At 38.2% G+C, this 21,388-nt stretch overlaps 2 protein-coding genes across 7 annotated transcripts; both read left to right on the forward strand.

The window, feature by feature from the left end:
• The first annotated feature begins 798 nt into the window (after positions 1–798).
• On the forward strand, positions 799–2,126 carry LOC149596210 (ATP-binding cassette sub-family C member 3-like). The gene is made up of 6 exons (XM_089861267.1): positions 799–971; positions 1,054–1,122; positions 1,217–1,393; positions 1,552–1,665; positions 1,732–1,869; positions 1,936–2,126. Exons 2-6 carry the CDS (start codon positions 1,078–1,080, stop codon positions 2,119–2,121), a joined length of 660 nt encoding a protein of 219 aa, XP_089717393.1. The 5' UTR covers positions 799–971; positions 1,054–1,077; the 3' UTR covers positions 2,122–2,126.
• Positions 2,127–12,119: 9,993 nt separating this feature from the next.
• LOC149596211 (uncharacterized) lies at positions 12,120–17,365 on the forward strand. 6 transcript variants are annotated; one of them, XM_089861262.1, is made up of 3 exons: positions 12,120–13,412; positions 13,618–13,723; positions 13,802–17,365. In XM_089861262.1, the coding sequence occupies exon 3, from the start codon at positions 15,695–15,697 to the stop codon at positions 17,360–17,362; it is 1,668 nt and encodes a 555-aa protein (XP_089717388.1). In that variant the 5' UTR covers positions 12,120–13,412; positions 13,618–13,723; positions 13,802–15,694; the 3' UTR covers positions 17,363–17,365. The 6 variants fall into 6 exon arrangements, with proteins under 6 accessions (XP_089717388.1, XP_089717390.1, XP_089717389.1 ...); XM_089861264.1 differs by having other exon boundaries at positions 13,829–17,365; XM_089861263.1 differs by having other exon boundaries at positions 12,120–12,956; positions 13,171–13,412; positions 13,618–17,365.
• The last annotated feature ends 4,023 nt before the right edge of the window (positions 17,366–21,388 follow it).

The following is a 21,388-nucleotide window of genomic DNA, read 5'->3' on the forward strand; positions in this document are numbered from 1 at the left end:
CAGTGGTTCTAGTGTATGAGTCATCTGAGCCGTCGCAACACCCTCAGCCAATATTAACATATAGTTCGAAACCTTTTCACATTAGTATACGGTACAGGACTCTGTGGGCTTTCCCGCCAACCTTAACCTAACACTATAGAACATTCTTGTACATGCATGCTTATGGCTATAACTTGACACTGAAAGACCAATCACTCAGTGTATTCGGTGTACATTTGTAAGTGAGTAGTACATTTTGTAAATTACATACAGAGAAACTAAAACGCAAGGGTGATGCCGCCATTGGGGTCCTCTCTCTCTCTCTCTCTCTCTCTCTCTCTCTCTCTCTCTCTCTCTCTCTCACACACACACACACACATATTTATATTTTCCTTTCGAATTATGTCAAAGTTCGCTTGGTCTTTTTAGAAAGTCAGTAGAATATTTCAAATATTCAATATTATATAATTATTATATAATATTATATAATAATATATTTTCGGAAAATGTAATTGTTCTTGAAAAAGCGTAGATATGTAATTTTTTAATTAATTTAGAGGGAATGGATCGATTTAGAGTAAAATCAGTTGATTGAATTTGATATTGATTAAGGATTAAATGGATAAAAATAACTAAAACAATTGCAATATTTGAAACTTCAGCCAAATGATAAACCTCACACATATCGTTTGTTTTTTCGGCCTTGGTCCAAACCAAGACTTTTTTATAATTCTTTACAGCCTTGACGAAGTTTTGTATTTTTATTTGAGATTAGACTATCTTAACAAGGATAAACTGATAAAAAAAATATAGTCGTTAAGTTCAACAAATATAATCCGTAATCAGAAATCCTAATCTTCCCCGCAAATATTCAAATGTACAGTTCATAAAAGAACGATTTATCGCCTGAAGTCTGGCATTTTAATATTCAGCTCTACTGTAGACGCATTCGTTGTGAAGCCCACGTGTTATGCGAGCGAGACTCGATCAAGGTCTGTATGTACTGTTTTCTGCGGTTTATTGAAAAACGTTGTAAGGCCTGTTAAATGAATTGCTCTTATTCTATTATTATAGCAAATATTTTTGTGTTAATCATTAATGGGTTTCTTAATTTTGGAGAACTTTTGCGAATCTCCATTTTGGGTATGTTACAAAATACAATACTTGACCAGAGGAATAATTATAATAATTGATGGCCTTTTTGTTTAATTACGAAATATGTTACTATTTTCAACAGGACGCCAATTTGACGTGGTACACGGATGATCCGGACTTGACTCCTTGTTTTCAAAAGACCATCCTGATCTGGGTGCCATGCGCGATACTCTGGTTGTTTCTCCCAATGGAAGTCGCGTTGATCGCAAAGTCGGAGAGGCGAAGTGTCTGTTGTTCTCATCTGTGTATTATGAAAAGAGTATGTTCTTTTTGAACAAGAATCATCGTTGTACCGCAACAAATGCACTGTACAGGATGAGCACGTTTTTGGCATAGATTATTCCTCCTCTCGGGAATAATCTTTTGAATGTCCAAAAAGTTCCTAAAGCCTTGGTACACTTTTGTTTGTGTTTTCAGCTCTTGGTTTTGTTACTTGCCGCAATTAGCGTCTTAAAGTTTGGTAAACAGATATACTATGGCAATTATCAAGTCGTCGACAATTTAGCGGTCGTTCTTGAATTTGTAACTTGCGTAAGACATTTTAATAAACCCTATATCTGACGATTTGAGGAACTAAATTGAACTCGCGTGTTGCAGATCTTGGCGTTATTTCTCGTAGTTTACGGCAGATGGGGTGGCACGGTATTGTCGGGAATCCTGACAATGTTTTGGTTCCTCTTAACAGTAACGCATACTATCACAATGAGATCCACCATCATGAAATACTATTTACAGGTAAGCGAAGGTTTTATTTCCCTTTTACAGTAATATTACGGCAAATTAATTGGTGAAATATTTCAGAACGACAAAGATGACTATTTTGGGCTGGTAATTCAGTCGCTTATTTACCCTTTAGTAGTAGTTACCCTCGTATTACACGCACTGAGTGACATCTCTTCGCAGTACGGAAAACATGCGCACACAATCGAAGTCAAAATGGTAAAACTCCACATTTTTACGAGTCCGTGTTGTTATGCAATGACTTAACCGATGACAACGATTTGTTCGTTTGTTTGTTTGTTTGCCTGCTACGGGTAAGGGAAAAAAGTATGAAAAGGAACTGGATAAGTAAAGATTCTCAATCAATTTCCAACTCATTTACGAAATGCAAGAAAGTGTGTTTAAAGTGGCAGTGCTTATTTTGGTTTTCTAGGTGAATTTCAGCGAGCATAAAGCTGCGTTTACACGAGACACCTTGAAAGCGTTTGAACCGTTTTGTAAATGTTGAAATGTAACAATTTATTGTTTATCATAGAGATATTTTATGTTCAAATGCAATTATGGTATAGTTCACCGCTTTCCAAAACGGTTCAATGCGGTTTCAAAGTGTCTAGTGTGAAGGCAGTTTGATTGAAAGCCCACTAAATTTGAGACGATTAGTCGCGGTCGGGTTGCTCTAGAAATCCCATAGAATTCTTGATAATCCTTCAATAGACTACTAAATCGATGGCTTTAGTATTCGTGCAAATGAAACTCTAAAACTTGTTAATCGAAGGGTTTTCGATACTTGCGCTAATATTTTAGAAATAGAAAAATGTACACTAAACGAGAAATGGCACCTTATAGTTTCGCTGACACCGAATCTCACCAATATTGAATTGAGGCAGGCATTTCACCCACTTTTTTAGCCAGCACATTGAAAACCACACGGAGTATTGCGAAATTATTTTTGCCCTGCTTGTTATGATAATTGGTTTTTGTAATATAAGCTCAACACTGGTTGTGAGGAGCTCTAGTTGTTTGTTTTCTCGCCTGCCGTTCTCTCAGTAGGGTTTTAGTGCCATTTTTATGAAAAGGAAAATTTACAGCAAATAGGAAGAATTGTGCACCCATATATCCCATGTTAATATTAAGGCAGTTTTCTTTGGCCAGGATTGAGCATCATAAATCTAACGTGTTCTATGTGTGATTTCATTGGTTAGTAGTAACTCGCGGTCAGGCACACGCGCTTAAGGTTCGACGTGCAGGGAGAAAGGCAATTCACGAGGCAGAAGTAATATAATAAACAACCCTACGCGAGGGAAGTATACAAGCCGCCATAGGTGTAATGTTAAAACTGGCAATACATCCTCGAACCGCCAAATACCATATTCAGACACTATTGCTCTCAAGTTCTCAACGTACGATAGATCTATGTCCTAAGTTGGAAAGGGATAGAGGAAACAGCGCTTCAAACTATTGTAGTCTGCTGAGCCATCTGTCGTAAGAAACATAAGAATCCAGATTTTGCTAAAAAATATTCGAAAACTGTTATTTCGAAACGAAAATCCAGTTTGTTATGAAGCCAAGAAGATGAAAATTATGAATAGAAGATTATTATATCGAGATAGATAATGGCACCATTTTAAAATCTCTCTTTGTATTGTTAGGAAAGGTAAGGGTTTAATTCAAATTTTATGCAAACACCTATGAAAATCTCATACCCTAGTCACTGCCTGTGAAATTTCAAATTATTATAGGTTGATTATCATCAAAATCTATAAATGCGGCATGAATTACTTCTTTGTAAAAGTTTAAAATTACAATGAGATCAGAGAATGTATTCCTACGCTCTACGCGGCCCTATTTTTGAACCTTTGTTAACGGCAGTATAAGTGGTATATACAGGATGTGTCGGGAAATATTCGCCCTTGTAAACTTTAGGGAGGTTTCTTATATTACTTCTGGCGAGGTCAATTTCGTCTTCTCACAGAACCTGCTTAGATAACATGAGATAATGGCAGCAATGGCTAAATAATGAATCTTATTAGCTGTATGTATTCCTTATATGGAACAAAAAATGAAAATATTTCAATTAGAATTCCTTAAAATGATGATTATTTTAAAATATTAAGAAATCAAGGGAAGACGAAGCTTCGTTTTGTTCACGCGTGGTTCTTTCATGGCTTACCAGGTAAATCTTTTCCCGTTCTCACATTCTAAAAAAACCTTCGAAATTCAATATTTCAGCGTTGAATATCGTGCCACTGTGGTATTACGCATTAGCAATCAAATTTGAACGCATAAATTGTATTCAATTGTACACATTTACGAAATGTTCATATTTGAACGCTAATATTGATTTTAAAAAATGCACGCTAATGAAGAATTCAGATTAGGTAGGCCTAATTTTGCCATTAAAATGTGATTGCATAATCACTAAAACGAGAGCGTTTTTGGCGTTCAAACGTGAGCGATTTGGCCATAAACGAGAACAAAATTTTTATCCATACGTAACCGTTTTTGTGTTATAATAGGATTAACATTCAAACGAGAGCGTTTTTAGCGTTCAAACAAGAGCGATCTTGGTGCACTTCAAAGAACGTAATATAGTGCCTGTAAAAACGACATTAACAAATATTTTATTTTTAAACATTAACAACGACGAAAAGTTGCTTTTTATTAAACAAGTTGGCAAAACGAAATTATTACCTCTCAAAGTCAAGAGTAGGACTACTACTACAAAATTATTTATCTTGATATGGAATTTACGGAATATTAAAGCAGTATTCAAAGCATAGCGAATATACAGTAAAGCGAACGACATTTCACTTCCAATAAGGATATGACTTGGACACATGGAAATCAGTCAACAGGGAATAAATAAGAAATGGAGAGTAAAAATTTTGGAAAGATATTACCTTTATTCCTTTCTAAAGGCCCATTTTTCGACGCTTCAACTGTTTACCCTACATTCTCAAAGCTTCATTCAAAATTCAGTTGAAGTGTAAACAATATCCTCTCGTTTCACCTCAACGATAATCTTAGTTTGCCAAAATGAGTATTAACGTTATATAACAACAAAGCTGATTTGTGGTTCGAAGCACTAAAAGTGAATGCACATCATAAAAAGAAAGAAAACTCCGAAGCTACTACCCGATTACTATTAGTCCTTTCAGTGAATTACCACCATGGTGCTTCCTTCCATTATAAAACCTAAACCGGACTATTTAGATGTGTATTTAACTTTCGACTAACTCTGACCCGTTACATTACAAACACAAAAATCAAATTCCATATTTTATTTTACCTCGGGAGTCAGTTGTTTACTTTTTGGTTCACTAGACCTATTACGGATAATACTTGATTTAACAGTCTAAGCCGAAGTGTTTTTTTTTTTGAAGTCTCTAAACAAGGATTATTCTACACACAAATATAGTATTGCTTGCGGAATCTGATGGGACTACCTATTTAATTTAACGTCACTCGGAGAGGTTAAAACACTCTCAGTGGAACACCAAAAACGTTCCCGTTTGAACGCCTATAATGCTTTTGTTTTAAAGCCAAAAACACGCCCGTTTTAACGCCCCTAGAACGCCGCAACGATTGTCTAAACGCGTCATTAGCGTATGGCGGTTATTCAAAATTGAAAGAGATTAAGATTCACTTTTGAATGGTAATATAGAAGCGGTTCAAAACCAAAAGTGAATGCTTGAGTTAAGTTTTGATTGATATGACGGTAGTTTGTTCAAAAATGAATGCTCATGGTTAGTTTTGACGGCGTAAAACACTCCTTGTTCAAAATTTAATCCATCTTGTTAAACCTGACTGCGTCAATAGAGGCTCGTTTAAAATTGAACTGTCGCCATACTTTTTGAGTGACAAAATGACGCTTATTTTAGGAGTGTACGTTCTTATATTATTGCCCTTACTTGAAGAAGTTATAACAGAGCAGCTCATTGTATTTTTATTCTATCAATCAAGTTGTTCTTTTAAATTTAAACGAATTTTAGCTTCCTGTGGAAAGGTTGGAGAAAAAACCTGGAGCCATCGGATGTCTTCGATTTGAATGACTCGGAGCGAGCGCTGACTGTCTCACGCCTTTTCGAAAAATACTGGAAACCTGAAGAAGCTAAGACCAAAAGTGACGGCGATGAAATGGAAATGAAAAGTTTTTCAGAAGAACGAAACGGAACCAAATATCAAAGCAAGTCAATCGCTTGGTCCTTGGTGAGAACAGTCGGGCCTATCTTGATTGTTGGAGTGTTTTTGCAAGTTCTATCCGACGTAGTGTCAGTTGGTCCTGCCCTTTTGACAGGGTAAACCATTTAATTTTGTCAGCCATATAAGAAACTGCATTACATCATCAGTGAATTAACCAAAAATGTCTTGATTAGAATCAAGTCCTAAAAAGTATCGATAAGACTGAGGTTATCACTTGACTGAAGGTTCAGATATTAATTTTTCTTTTTAATTGAAACTTAAAGGCATGCTTAAGAAAAAACAACGTTCCATTACCGTTTCCGTTGAAATAACTTATTTTACAGGTAATCAATTTCAAAAATTTACTTATCTCGGGTTTTCGGGCACAATTCCATTCCCCCAAAACATTTTATCATTACATTAATTACTTTTGAGAGAGTACGTGTATGACATTGAGTTTTAAAGGTTCCCTCATTTGTGCCCGGCATGCTTCGCAGTGGATACGTTTTAAAACAATGGCGGAAAATTAAGTAGGGACAGTTAGATTTTTACTCTTGGTTATGCAAAATGATATAATGTCTAGTGTACTTCAGTCAACAGTCATACTGTTCATTCTCATAGCTCAGGACATGATTAATGCTGCTCACTATTTCTCTCTAGTTTCAAACAATGGTTAGAGACCATTCAGTGCCGCAGGTCGCACATGAATATATTTCAACTACAGTTTACATCAATTCTCCGTGGTCGTACTATTAGCGGGTTAAGCACTAATTTGTTCAGAAAATGTCTCGAAAGGGTGCTTGTTGTAAGTTTTTAAAGCAGTGTTGCCAATGTGTGGTTCCCACATCGTGGGAAATTTAGGTTTAGTTTTAGGCTCTGTGGGGAAAAAGTAATATTTTTCCGAAATCAATCAAATGTCGGAATTTTCCTGTTCAAGGGTTAATAGTGCAAAATTTTCGAAAATGCACAAATTTTAACTGCACAGATAAAATTAGTGCATTTTCGAAAATTTTATCCGGTTTAATAATTTCAAGCGACATTTTGAAATAAATTCGGTGATTTTAAGTTTGGCACTGAAAAAAAAAAGAAAGCATATTTTGAGAATTTTAAAGCTTTATAGCATTTGTACATATTGTCAAAGCCATGCGGAGTGATATTCCATATTAAACTTAGTATGATAAAATAGTCCAGATAAATAAAAGGGGGTGTTAAAATGCGGCAAATTTTTAAAATTGAAGTGGGAAAATCCACTTTCTAACATTAGCAACACTGATTTGAAGGTTTTGGTCATGGCTAAACAGACCGCTCATTCAGTTTTTTATTGTTTTAAAGCTTATTTTGACACGTTATCTCTCAAAAGTAATTAATGTAATGATAAAATGTTTTGGGGGAATGGAATTGTGCCCGAAAACCCGAGATAAGTAAATTTTTGAAATTGATTACCTGTAAAATAAGTTATTTCAACGGAAAACGGTAATGGAACGTTGTTTTTTCTTAAGCATGCCTTTAAGTTTCAATTAAAAAGAAAAATTAATATCTGAACCTTCAGTCAAGTGATAACCTCAGTCTTATCGATACTTTTTAGGACTTGATTCTAATCAAGACATTTTTGGTTAATATCTGCTCCTTCAGTCTTCATTTTAATTAAGATTGTTAAGAAACTGTTTTACATTTTCAAAATCTACACTAAGCAGAAACATATATAAAAGGGACCGTAACTTTAGCTCAATCAGTCATTTATTTATAATGATACTCCAAAAAATAAAAACGTAACTCATTGAAAGTTTGTATTCTTATTGTAATTAACATAATACAATTTTTTACAATCATTTATTGAAACGCGAGGCGTCCCCCTAAAAATTCCACAAATAGGACCAAATTGACAGTTTTACACAATTTTTTAAAACGCTGATTTTAGTCTGTTTAACCTTTAGCTCAAACTTTTCATAAGCCCAATATGAAATTCGGATATCCTTAAAACTTCTCAAAGACGATCCGAGATTATCAATTTCGAACTTTTTTGTAGCATTAACTAACGTCTGTTTGATATTAAGCTTAAAACCTTAAACACAATATAGTCAGGGCTACCCTAAAGTCCACAAAGATGATCCAAGATTGTTAATACGCCGAAAAAGTGCCATCTTCAAAATATGTAGCCGGGGAAAAGAGAGCGTGATCGAGTGGGCTATGCTAGTGGTTGAAAGTCGCGGGGGTTGGGATTGGGACTCCAGGCATAGCCGATTCCATCACGCACTCGACAACGCAAAGCAACTCGCGCCAGCGTGGGAAATAAGGCGGTGACACAGGGCAAATGACCAGTTTAAAAATTGCCTGGGACCCTATTCTCTAAGTATTGAAATCATTTGGACGAGGATCCAAATCTAAACGTTTGGATCGGTTCCATTTGGACAGGGCGCTTAAAACCGTATTCTCTAACCCAAATCCAAATCTACATTTGGATCTCCTTCCAAACCTTTATCCAAACCAAATGTACCTCACTTCCTCTTTCATTACAATTTTACTTAGTGTTTATTGGGCAATTCTTTTGAACGTTTAATATAAAAGTAAAATGTTTTTAAGCCTTGGATTTTGGCATGTTAGATTGTAATAATTATGTACAATTAAGAAACCTCTTAATTTGATAGTTTAAGCTTATTAGGCCTAAATTAATATTAAGTGGGAAATTAATTTGAATGAAAAATAGGCGGATATCTTTTATTAATTGGGAAATAATGCACACATTTTACATTTGAATTTTAGAAGTTAATTTATTATTTATTTTGTCAGCATTAATTTCACTAAGGCAATAAATTAATTACCTACGAGGAATTAACTAGTACATATGTTTAATATTAGAATTTAACTCGCTTCAAAACTAATAAAGTTTTGAACCGGTTTTTGTAATTTAGTTAATAAAATTTGTGATTGTCGATTGGTCAATATTGTATTTTAACCAATGGTGGAACCAATTTTTTTTTTAAACTCAATGAAACTGAAATATCAATCAATCATCTACTGAAGAGGTATCAGCCTACTTTTTTTCAAAAGAAGGTAAATAAGGATTAGATGGCTTGCTGATTCAAACAAGATTTTTAATCACGAAGAGAATATTTTGTTAATTTTGGTCAAATTTAGATATTCGGTAATCGAGTTGATATGAATAAAGCCCTTTTTGCTCATGTCTATTTTAAACTTTAATCGCAGATTTCGCTTACCATTTCACAAGCATAATAAACACTACTGAAGGACGCAAATCTATCTGTGATCGGTAACGGTGACCAATATAGCAATTTTCCCAATTAATCGGTTTGAACTTCATTTGCACATTTCTATCCGTTAATTTGAAATGTTGCGAGAAATTTGAATGGAATATAAGTAGTTATCTCTTTCAGTAGATAATTATTGATGTTTATATTAAAGATTCATTGAGTTAAAAAAATTGGTATCAGTATTCTACAGGGCCGGTAGGCCCTTGTAGATATGACATGACACCCTTCCGTAATGTTAAAGGAAAATTCACAGTTTTTAGGGTTAGCGTCCCATAGAAAAAGCATTAAAAAATTTTCGTTTAATTAGCGAAATGGTCATAGGACATACGGAAAAAGTATAGCGAAGTTAGTTTTCGGAATACTTCTAAATTAACAAGCATTTCTTAAATGAGAAACTTCCCTGTTTCGATTTTTACCTCTCCGAGTGACGTATGTCACGGAGAGGTTCTAATTTCGACGTGTGTGTGTGTGTGTGTGTGTGTGTGGGTGTGTGTCTGTCTGTGTGTCTGTGTGTCTGTTGTTACACCCACGTGACCGCGTTCGCAGTTTCCAAATCGGAGCAAACGTGTTCGCCATTTCCGAACTGCTTTCATAGTCACGGAAATGGCTCCTCTACTTGAGTTCTCACACCACCATCTTCTGGTTTTTGTCCATCCCACACGGAGACCAATCTGTACTTACTGGCTTCTAATCACCACCATCTTTTGGTCTTCGTCCATCCCACATGGAGACCAATCTGTACTTACTGGCTTCTAATCACCACCATCTTTTGGTCTTCGTCCATCCCACATGGACACCAGTCTGTACATACTGGCTTCTAATCACCACCATCTTTTGGTCTTCGTCCATCCCACACGGACACCAGTCTGTACATACTGGCTTCTAATCACCACCATCTTCTGGTCTTCGTCCATTCCACTTGGACACCAGTCTGTACACCTGGCTTCTACTCCATCGTCATCGTTGGGTTTAAGACATTCGCGGCGATCAGCTAGGGTTACGAGAAACGTCTAGCCTCCCTAAGATGGGATCGCCACCAAAGGTTTTCGCAATTGCGGTTGTTCTTGCTATTAGCTGTAGTTCGACACCCTTATATACTACCTATTTGAGTAAGGTAATGCAACCGGCGTATGCTTCATTTCAAACGCCAATATTAGTCAAGTCTCTCAAGAATGTCTAATTGTTCTTTATAAACGCGATGTAACGCTCAATAAGGCGAACAACTAACGAAGAAAATATTTAATATTAATTATATTTATTAAATTATTTAACTAAAATCTGTGCTAACTAAAGCCATATAGTCAAAGTTTATATAGGACGAGTAATGAAGATTGCGTATAAAGTCGATACACTGTACACATTTCATAGTTAATATAGAGCGAGTATTTAAGAATTTCGCCCACTGTATTACTAATCATGGAAACTCTAGAAAATTAAAATAGGTCGAGTATTGATGTTAATAGAGACGGAGTAGAGGAGTTGAATTAGGATAAATAACAAATGCAGTTTGTTGTGTCACTGTCTCAGTTAGAGAGGTAACGGTTGGTAAGTGCGATACTATCGTAAGTGTGTTTTGGGCACATTCGCGTTGTTGGTACACAATTAGAAAGATGTTTTCAATCCACGGCCATATTTGAAACTTCCACACCTCTGTTCATACTCCTTGGGTGTTTTAAATTTCTTTTCTTAAAGAATTAAGAAGTTGAAACTATATATTTTATTAGCGGCGTATTTAAATATTTTTTACCGTCGCGAAACACCACAATGATAAGGAAAAATATTTTTCTAAAACATAATCAGATGAATTTCAGTTATAAAGAACTAAAATCCTGTGAATACCTAGGAGTAATGGAGTGAATTTTTACCAATGCCCAGAGATGATAAACATAAGCGGGATTGTTTCATATTTGAATAAAAATACTGTTTCCACTAATAGGTTTATACTCCTTGTGTTTTGATGTGTAAAGAAATCCTTCAGAACCTTAATATTCCCGTTTTCTATAATATAAAATGAATATGTGGAAATATTTTTCGTAATTATGATGCATTTAGTACTTTTGTAGCTTTAAAGCTCCGTTTCATTTTGATATTCCAAAGATTTTGTTTAATATTATTATTTAAAATGGATGTTTATATGTTACTTAAGCTATACTACATCTGTTTATAGCATAATCCTTTCTAAAGTCACAGTGAATACAAGCACAACGCTGCTATGTTGGTCAAATGAACTTTTATTTGTCAATAGGACTAGTGAACCAAAAAGTAAACGTTTGGGTTTGGTTTTCGTTTCTGTATGCTGAGACATTAACGGTTCAGAGTGAGACGAAAGTTAAATACACTTTTAAATAATTAGGCTTAGATTTTATAATCATGGTGGAAATCTGGGCCGCGTTCAGCAGAGCCCAGCGCTGCTAGCAGTGTCCTACATAACGGGATTTTGCTTTTGAATTTTGACGTCACGGTGCTTAGCGCTGGGCTAGCGCGGTCTTCAAAGAAAATAGTCGGCTTTTTGGATAGCTTTATGGGAATATAGCTATTTAATTGGCGTGAAACCAGTTGATCACGCGAGAATTTTAAGAGACATGTTATTTTCTAATTTTAATTATAAAAGTTGTTATCTATCTCTATAAATATGTTATCCTACAATTTTTGTTAAGCCTTGGTACCTTGCACGCTTTATTGCGCTAGCGTCATTTATAAAACGCCGATGACCGGAGAAAAGCGATGACGGCAGAGCTCACCGGTAAACATTTCCAAAATCCGCTGTCTTTTTTGGTGAGCTCTGCTGAACGCAGCCCAGACCAGTGAAAGGTCTGATCGCAATCGGATAATAGCTTCGTGTTTTCATGCTTTTTATGGTACGCATTTACTTTCAGTGTGTGTAGCCACAAATAAGCTTTGGTGTTATGTAACGTTAACAGTCATGTTGTTAAACTAAGAAAATCGTTGAGGTGAAACGAGAGGATAGTGTTTACATGCCAACCCTGTTGTGAATATGGCTTTGAACATAGAGGGCATACAGTTGAGGAGTAGAAAATTGGGCCTTTACAAACACGTAAAGGTAATATCCCTCCAAAGTTTTATCTCTTCATTTCCCGTTTTTCCCCCATCGGATGATTTTAATGTGTACAAGTATATCATTATTGGATGTAAAATGTCGTCTGATTTACAGTAAATTTGCTATGCTTTGTATACTGCTTTAATATTTCATAAATTTTAACTTAAGAAACATTTCTATATCTGGGTAAATAAGTTTGTAAGTAGTCGTCTTGACTCGGAGAGGTAATATTTTGGTTTTCCCAACTTGTTAGTTAATGAATTCTAATTTTTGTAATTTAACTAATTAAGATAGTACGTCAAAAAATTACTTTTGGGTCAGATGTCAGCCTAACCTTATAGCGCTCTTAAACCTATTTCTTCATTTCGTTCTCGTTGACAACTAGAAGGGCCTAGGTTTGTGGGTGCTAACAAGTTACGTTGACAAATTTCAAATGTTGGGTTTCTTGCTGATTTTCCTAATTTCTTAGCAGTAGACGCTGGTATTTCATCCGAGCTTGAGCACCTTTATATGTATTTTCTAATTAACTGTAGCACCCTTAATAAGAAATACGTCGTCATCAGGTCGAATTTTCGTCTAGAAAAGTAATTCAGGTAAATAATTACAGTTAATAGAAGTTTTTATATCATTTAAAGTAAGCTTTTCGACGTTCTTTACGGCCAAGGCTTAAGTTGTATAGACTAATGGCACCCCATGTTATTTCCTCATAGAGCTTAATACAGTCGAAGGCAGAGGGCTGCCATTACCCTATTTTAGTTACTCTATGTAATTATAGTCTCATATAGTGTCTTTCCTCTTTCTTTGAAGATTATTAAAAAGGCTGATTTCCGGCTCTCATTTGTTTTGGAATCCTGTATATGTATAGTCTGCTCAATTTTATGCTAGAAACATGGCCTAACCGGGTTAACCCTAGGTTTTTTATGCTGTATTTACCGTTGCGCTTCCAATTTGATGTAAAAAATGGCATACCTATTCAAATTATTAACGTGTTGAAATAAAGATAGTGCTTTACACCCTGTGAAAAGATCGAAAAGTTCAAAATACTACTGGTAAGATGACAAAAAGTTTAATATGTTTTCGTTACGGCAGTTAAAGAGTCGTGGTGTTTACGTTAGCGCAGTTTAACTGTTTGTTACCAACAGTGGATTTTGTTAATTCATAAATATAAGTAACAGTGGTGCTGATCAATCCAGGAGGACAGTGTCGTTATGTAATTTAATTAGTCAAATAATTTCCATGTTTTCATTGGCGCAGATTTTTCCAACGTAACCACGTCAGCAACGGAGGGTTACGTTGTTGGCTATCTCCACAGTTCACATTGCCGTTTGTTTATTTGTCTAAATTGCTATGAATTGTTTAGGTATTTAATTTAATTACTGTTATTGAAGCCAAAGTTGCTAAACTATAGAATCACATCATTCATTAACATATGTTATAGATGATCTTTATGTTACTGCAAATTTAGCACGTGGTATGATAAAAATTGAACACATTGTGTTGGCAAGAATGAAAAACTCTTCTAAACTTTACAATTAAGGTGATTTGAAACTCATTTTATAAGCTAAATCAACACTGCCAAACCTCAATCCTTCATTAATTTCAACTTAATTATGTATAATTAACGTGAATTTAAACATGAAATATACATATTTGGATGAGAACTCGAGTAACTTTGAAAGAAAATACTAAATTAAGATTAAAACTGCACAAGCTGTTAGTATAGCCCCATGTTTTCTATCTCATACTTAGTTAATTTAAATTATCTTTAAAGTACATTAATAGGCGCGAAATTCGAAAGTTTAAGGTAAAATAAGATTCAAAACCCACTAAAAATTGCAATTAAGGTTAAGTATATATTGAAAGTCATTTATAATTATAACCTAAATGTACACTGCCGAAACACAATCCTACGTTAATTTTAAATCAATTAAATATAATTAACGTTGCAACGGTTTCATCCAGAAATCGTTGCAGACGACAAAAGGGACAGACTTATTCCTCGGAATATGTCCGCTCCTTTCGTCGTCTACGTCACCTCCTTCTGCCTTCTCTCTACCCCCTTATGATTTCTGTATATAAACACGTGTGAGACCCACGGCTCTCTCTCTCTGACTCTTGTTCCTGTTCTTCACGTCACTCCAAGGAAGCCGTCTTCGGGAAGAAGCTCCGTCCCGCGACCCGCGATAAATTAGTTTTGTACTCGCGCTGTCGTCCTTTTGGGAATCGTCGTGAAAGTTTTCTTTTGTAAATTTAAAAGTGTATTAAATTCGTTTGACTTCAACATGAGCAGAAGGTATGATGATTTCTTTTATTGAATTCCAACGGGAGGAAGTTAATTAATTAGGCCTATCTTTACAATTCCCGTTTTTAAGACTTAACGTTGTCACGAGGTCCCCCTTAATTAAATTAGGGCTACCTAACGTCCTGTAACGGAAATCCCCCTTTTTTTACGATCGGCCAGTTTAATTTTCCCCGGGGTAGACCGTTGCAAATGGTGCCGTGCCCGTCTTTTTGAACCCTCGGTTATTGTTTTTCCCGTCCCGTCGCTTTTCTTCGTCGGCGGGGTGGTCGGGCCCGATTCGTGTGTTAGTTACAGGCTAGTTCTAGTTTGAGTTAGATAGCCGCCATCTTGGAACATTCCTTCTCGAACATTCGAAGGCGTGCTTCCACATTTTTCAAATCGATTTCAATCATCGAAATTAATTATTATAGTATTTATTTAGATTAGTATTATTTATTTTTAGAATAAACTCTTGTGATATCCCAAATTATTTTTCGAATAGATAGATTTTTGGATTTAAATATTTTTGAAAATTTTAATGAGTCATCCCGAATCGTGCCCAAAGTTAAAATTATATCGCGAACGCAAGGATTCGGATATTTCTTCGGTTTCCTCCCGTGAATCGGAAAATTCGGGATACACGTGGCCGGAAGCTAAGCCAAACCGCGTGGTCGGTAATATCTTACGTCCCTCTCGACTAACTGAAACGAGCATGGCACACGCGGCAAACCAAAATGAGGAACCCTTATGGGATAGTAATTATGATTTAAGTAGATTTTTATACAACCAAGAAGAAAGGATAGACAATCCCTCGCAAAAGGAAACAATTCCCAAGTCAGTTGAGGACGAATCGAATAAACGCGCTAGAAACTTAGCCTTATTCCGTCGCACAAGCCAAGTTTACAACCCCCATAGGGCAAATAACATTCAAAATAGGTATGGAGGGAGTAGCCCTGACTTGGTAAATGTACCTGAACCCCTACAAACTAGTCAACCCACACCCAGAGTAGAAGTAGCTCAAGATAACGCATATACTAGGGCCAAGAGATTATGAGTAATTGGGCCCCAACTAGTCAAATGAATAACCCAATTATGTCTACTATACCAATCACAGTACCTAATACCCCTCCTTGTGGAACCATTCCACATACTAGTTCGGTGATATACACAAATGCCTCTCTTAGACAGAATATAGCTACTCCAGTATCTGTAGGACAAACACAGAGACCCCCTAGACAGTCACTTAATATCCCACAAGGGATTTCACAACCCCCTCCTGGTCCAGGCTATAGTCAGCCCCCAGGAATGTCAAATCCTCAACCCCAACAGAATAATACAAGTAGTGGAGGTGCTCAACAGGCTGCATTTCTAGCCTCTATTTTACAATCTTTCGCAAATATGGCCATCGCTAGCCAAGGCGGCGTAAAAGGTTTAGATCCCCCGGATAGACTAGCTTTTTACGGCAGGCAAAACGAAAGTGTACCGGAGTTTCTCAGACAGTTCGAGGAATACGCGACTTTCCACAAAATTAGCGAGGACGAGAGAATGCATGTTATGCCCCTCCTCTTACGAGAAAATGCCCTATACTGGTTTCGCTCCCTCCCTCAAGGAATGGGATGGCCCGAATTTAAAGGGAGACTGAAACGACATTATAAAATTGAGGATGAGGAAGCTAAGGTTAGAATAGATCTAAATAATAGGCTACAGAAACCCAATGAGTCAGTAGACGAATTTTTCGGTTATTTTGCAAGGGTAAACCAAAATCTACATCCCCCAATACCGGATAATGAATTACTCGTAATGATAAAGCGGAATTTAAGAAATGAATTAAAAGGGCTTCTAATGTTTATCCCCCTGTACACTACCGCGGATTTACATGACGCTTGTTTAAAAATCGAACAAACCTTAGGCTTAAATAAACCCAAAGTTAGTCAACCCCCAAGTAAGACAAATCCTAATGAGGAAAAAGCTCAACAAATCCCTGAGACTCAAGTCAAGACATATCAGGAACCCATAATAATCAGAGAACAACCAGTATATCAGATACAACCCCAAATAGTCTCCCCATCTCAAGTGATACCCCAACCCCCGATAATGTCCCCACAACCAGTTATACAGCAGGTAGCTCCCCCAACAGCAGTTTATACGCCAGTAACAACTCCCCAAGGGTATATCCCGCAAATTGGACCATATTACTCAAATACGGACACAAACTTTGAGCGGTACATCCCTCATGGGAACACTACCCTCCCTCTTCCGGAAGGATCCCAAAATCCTTTCCACGTCCCATATGTCCCTCAAAGCTACCCAGCTCAACATTATAGAGTTCCTTTCCCGAGACCCAATCCCCAAACGAGGCAATCCAACCCCGAAACAAGAAATCAACCAAGACAACAAAACCAACAACGAGACGAATATCCTCGCCGAACACGAGTCTTTGAATCGAGAAATCAAACTAGTGAACCAAGGGAACGTGAACCTCGACAGCTAGCCCTTCCACCAATTCCCAGACGTCAACAGGACCAGAACCCGGAAGGACAAAACCCTCCGGTAAACAACCAGGGAACACGACAAATAACCTGTTTCAACTGCGGTGGCTTAGGTCACTACGCAACCGAGTGTCCGTCAGCCAGAATGGAAAGAAATCGAGGTCAGTTTCCGGGAAACTCCAACTCGGGGGGGAATATCAGAGGACGTTTCCCTCCCGCGACTCAATAGTCCATCAAAAAGAAGACCGAATTGTGACCACGCCACTTCACTTGGCCACAATTCAAAGAAGAGGACTCCCAAAGAGGAACCCTCATTTAATAAAAATAAAATTTGAACACACAATCCTACATACAAGAATCGATAATGGTGCTGAAGTATCCATGATAAGCCTAGACCAATGGAGGGCCATACAAAGATTTAGGGGAGAAAACAAACTAGAACCTAAGTCAGAAAGATCAGAATGCATAGTCATGGGGAACGGACAGTACTCTTTTACTAAAGGATCAACAGTATTAGACTTTGAAATAAAATTTGAACAAGACATCATTAGGAATTTTAGTCAAGAGTTTCATATTGTCCCTTCACTCCTATGTGACGCAATATTAGGCCAAGATTTCCTAGAAGATTGGAATACTATTATCGATTTTGGAACTTTAACATGCTCTATAAATGGACTAACACTTAAACTATTAGAGGTGTCAGAGGACAAATTGCCCCCGTCACCTCAAATGGTAAATAACGTCAACGAAGCAGTTGATTCAACCTCTCTCTCGTACAAGCAGAAGAGAGAGTTGAAGGAACTCCTTCTCAGATTTCCGGAACTATTCAGCGACAAATTAGGAAGGACCAGTCTGGTAGTCCATGAAATACACACAGGTAACGCTAAGCCTATACATAAAAGAGCATACCGCGTTAGCGACGAAAAGAAGAAAATCATCGAACAAAACATCTACGATATGCTAAAAGATGGCATCATCAAACCCTCCACGTCACCATGGGCCTCACCAGTCGTAATCCTGGAACAAGACGACGGATCCGGAACAGGAAAAAAGAAGTACCGCTTCTGCATCGACGTTCGGGAACTGAACGCTATAACCGCCAAGGATCCCTACCCTATTCCTCGTATAGACGAAACCTTAAGTAAGTTGGGGAAACCCAAATACATCACAGCGTTGGATCTGAAATCAGGCTACTGGCAAGTCGAAATGGAGCCAGGAAGTTCACCAAAGACCGCCTTCATCACTCACGCCGGAAAATATGAATTCAACGTTCTCCCATTTGGACTTTGCAATGCCCCAAGCACTTTCCAGCGTCTGATGGATGAGGTATTCCGAGATGGAGAAAATTTCTCTATCGTCGTATACTTAGATGACATCCTGATCGCATCCGAAACTTGGAAGGAGCAGAAGAACGCTTTGGAATACGTCATGACCAAATTGAAAAACGCAGGCCTCACTCTTCAACTGAAGAAATGCAGATTTGCCCAGTCAGAAGCAGTAGTCCTGGGACACGTCATCAACGAAACTGGAATCTACATCGATCCGTCCAAAGTGGAAGCCATCAAGGACTATCCAAAACCGAAGACGTTAAAACAACTTCAACGATTCCTTGGAATGGCTGGATGGCACCACAGATTTATACCACACTACTCAAAGATAGCCACCCCGCTCAACCACCTGAAAAAGAAAGGAGTCAAATTCGAATGGGGTCCCGCTCAAGAGGAAGCATTCCAGAAAATCAAGGAAGCCATCTGCAGTTCCCCGCCTCTAGCAGCCTACAAGCCAGATGCGCCAAGTATCCTAACTACGGACGCCTCAGACGCGGGCCTAGGAGCAATGCTATCACAGATCCAAGACGGAATTGAAGTTCCAATCGCCTATGCCAGCAGAAACCTAAGAAATGCCGAAGCAAATTACAGCACATCCGAGAAGGAATGTCTCGCGATATACTGGGCCATAGGACATTTCCGCCCGTACCTGGAAAGTAGACCTTTCACCGTCGTAACCGACCATAAAGCACTACAATGGCTATTCGGACTCAAGGAGCCGAACTCTAAACTCGTCAGATGGGCCATGTATCTCCAAACCTTCGACTTCAAGGTCCAACACAAGAAAGGAGTCGAAAATATTGTCGCCGACGCCCTTTCAAGAGCCCCACTAGGACTGTTTGCTATGTCAGTCGCCTCCAACGTTGAAGAGGAAAATCAAGAAACGTCATCAGAAAACTCGAATGTCCCCTCGGATCATTCTCACCACGCATACATTCTTCCTCCATTCCCACACGCAAATTTTCACATCTTCGACCGCGATGACATCATTACCGCCCAAGGAGAAGATCCCATTATACGCGAACTCATTGAACTATTAAGACAGGACAATCCTCCGGAACACCCAGACTTCGAGATGGTCAATAACTTGATCTACAGAAAAGCGTCTGGAACCCGTCCAGCAAGAATCTACCTACCAAAATCACTCCGAAGAGAAACTATGAGACTTCTTCACGACCATCCACTTTCCGCGCACCGAGGAAACTAAAGGACAAAGGAAAAAGTTGGACATAGATATTGGTGGCCCGATCTGGACAAGGACGTAAGACAGTACGTCAGAGAATGCGTCCTATGTCAGCAATACAAGATAAGCAACAGGAAAACTCCCGGGCTTATGATATCCACAGTCCCGACTGGACCCTTCGACAAGATAGGAGTAGACATCATGGGGCCATTTCCCGTTAGCCGAAGAGGATACAAATTCCTACTCGTGTTCACAGACTACATGACCAAGTTCGTCGAATTAGTACCTCTGAAAAGAATAACAGCGGATGCTTGCGCCCTAGCTCTAAAAAACTTTGTTTGCCGATGGGGAGCGCCAAGACAGATCCTGAGCGATCGAGGAACCCAGTTCGTGTCCTCTCTATGGAAAAACACCTGCAAGCTATTCAACATTGGACCAATCCACACTTCTCCCTATCATCCACAGTCAAACATCACAGAGAGAGTTAATCGCGTTCTTGGAGAAACAATTTCAATCTACGTGGAAAACAATCACCGAACGTGGGACGAAACTTTGAACGCTCTCGCCTTCGCGATAAATTCAGCTCCACATGAAACGACAAGGAGATCTCCATTTTACCTCAACATGGGAAGAGAACCAAGACTCCCATGGGACATTGACATTGGAATGCCATTAGAGGAATTTGAAGACAGATCCGAGACTTTGAAGATCTTAAAGGACCAATGGAAGTTGACTAAGGACTTCTCGAAATTGGCTCAAGCCAAACAGAAAAAATACTACGACTTAAGAAGAGAAGATCTCGAATTTGACGTTGGAATGATAGTATGGAAGTTAACTCATCCCCTATCTAACGCAAATATTGGAAGGATGGGAAAACTATGCCCGAAATGGACTGGACCTTTCAAGATCGTGGAAAAAAGGAGTCCCCTTGTGTACATCCTCGAAGACATGATCTCTGGACAGAAAACAGGTCCCATAAACATAGCTCAACTCAAACTTTACCAAACTTCAGAAGTTCCCCTAGAGGAGAATGAAGACTCGGAAACTCCCAGAGAAGAAATAATCGAACAGGTCGAAAACATCCCTGAGGAAAACATCCCGGAAGATGAAATTACTCGACCAAAAGAGATCCCCTCTCCACCAAGACCAAGAAATCAGTCTCCAGAAAGGTTACCACCCCCAGAAGTACTAGAAGAGAGACCTCAGCCTTCCTCAGAGTCTTTTGAGGAAGTAGAAGAAATGATAGGCCCATTCCGATTTGTTGACAGAATACCGAAAAAGAAAACTCAAGAACCAGAAATACGTCAACCAGAAGAAATCCAGCCGGAAGTGGAATTACAGGACAACATTGTCAATCAAGGAGAGACGCATCCAGAAACCGAGCCATTGCCTCAAGGACCTCTAACTCCTCCAGCGACAATTCAAGTGAATCCCCCTTCAATTCCGATAGTCGAAAGACCGAAAAGAGATCACCCCACAACAACGACAACAGAAGGAATCAGACCTAGAAGAAAAACGCTGCGAAAACTGAGCACTTCTACTGATGACGATAGAATGTCCGAACCGGAACCGGAAAAACGAGGTCATCCGACTACCTCATCCGCCGTTCCAGGACCTAAAAGACGACCAGTAAGAAAATCAATAAGTAGCAGTCTTTCCAGTGACGAACCTGAGATCCCCGATCTCCGAAAGAGAAGTCACCCAACGACCACATCTTCTTCCATAGGACGAAAGAAGAAACAAT

This window comes from Phalangium opilio, unplaced genomic scaffold, assembly GCF_054372755.1.
Source record: "Phalangium opilio isolate 3A_F unplaced genomic scaffold, DU_Popi_V2 ptg000390l_1, whole genome shotgun sequence".
In the NCBI taxonomy this organism is placed as follows: Eukaryota; Metazoa; Arthropoda; class Arachnida; order Opiliones; family Phalangiidae; genus Phalangium; species Phalangium opilio.

What these genes read in the sequence shown, in the direction of transcription:
- LOC149596210 (XM_089861267.1), top strand. Translation starts at nt 1,078, where the DNA reads ATGGGTTTCTTAATTTTGGAGAACTTTTGCGAATCTCCATTTTGG. An exon ending in TTTGCGAATCTCCATTTTGG is followed by an intron (nt 1,123 to 1,216) that starts GTATGTTACAAA and finishes TATTTTCAACAG; the next exon opens with GACGCCAATTTGACGTGGTA. An exon ending in TTCTTGAATTTGTAACTTGC is followed by an intron (nt 1,666 to 1,731) that starts GTAAGACATTTT and finishes CGCGTGTTGCAG; the next exon opens with ATCTTGGCGTTATTTCTCGT.
- LOC149596211 (XM_089861261.1), top strand. Translation starts at nt 15,695, where the DNA reads ATGAGTAATTGGGCCCCAACTAGTCAAATGAATAACCCAATTATGTCT.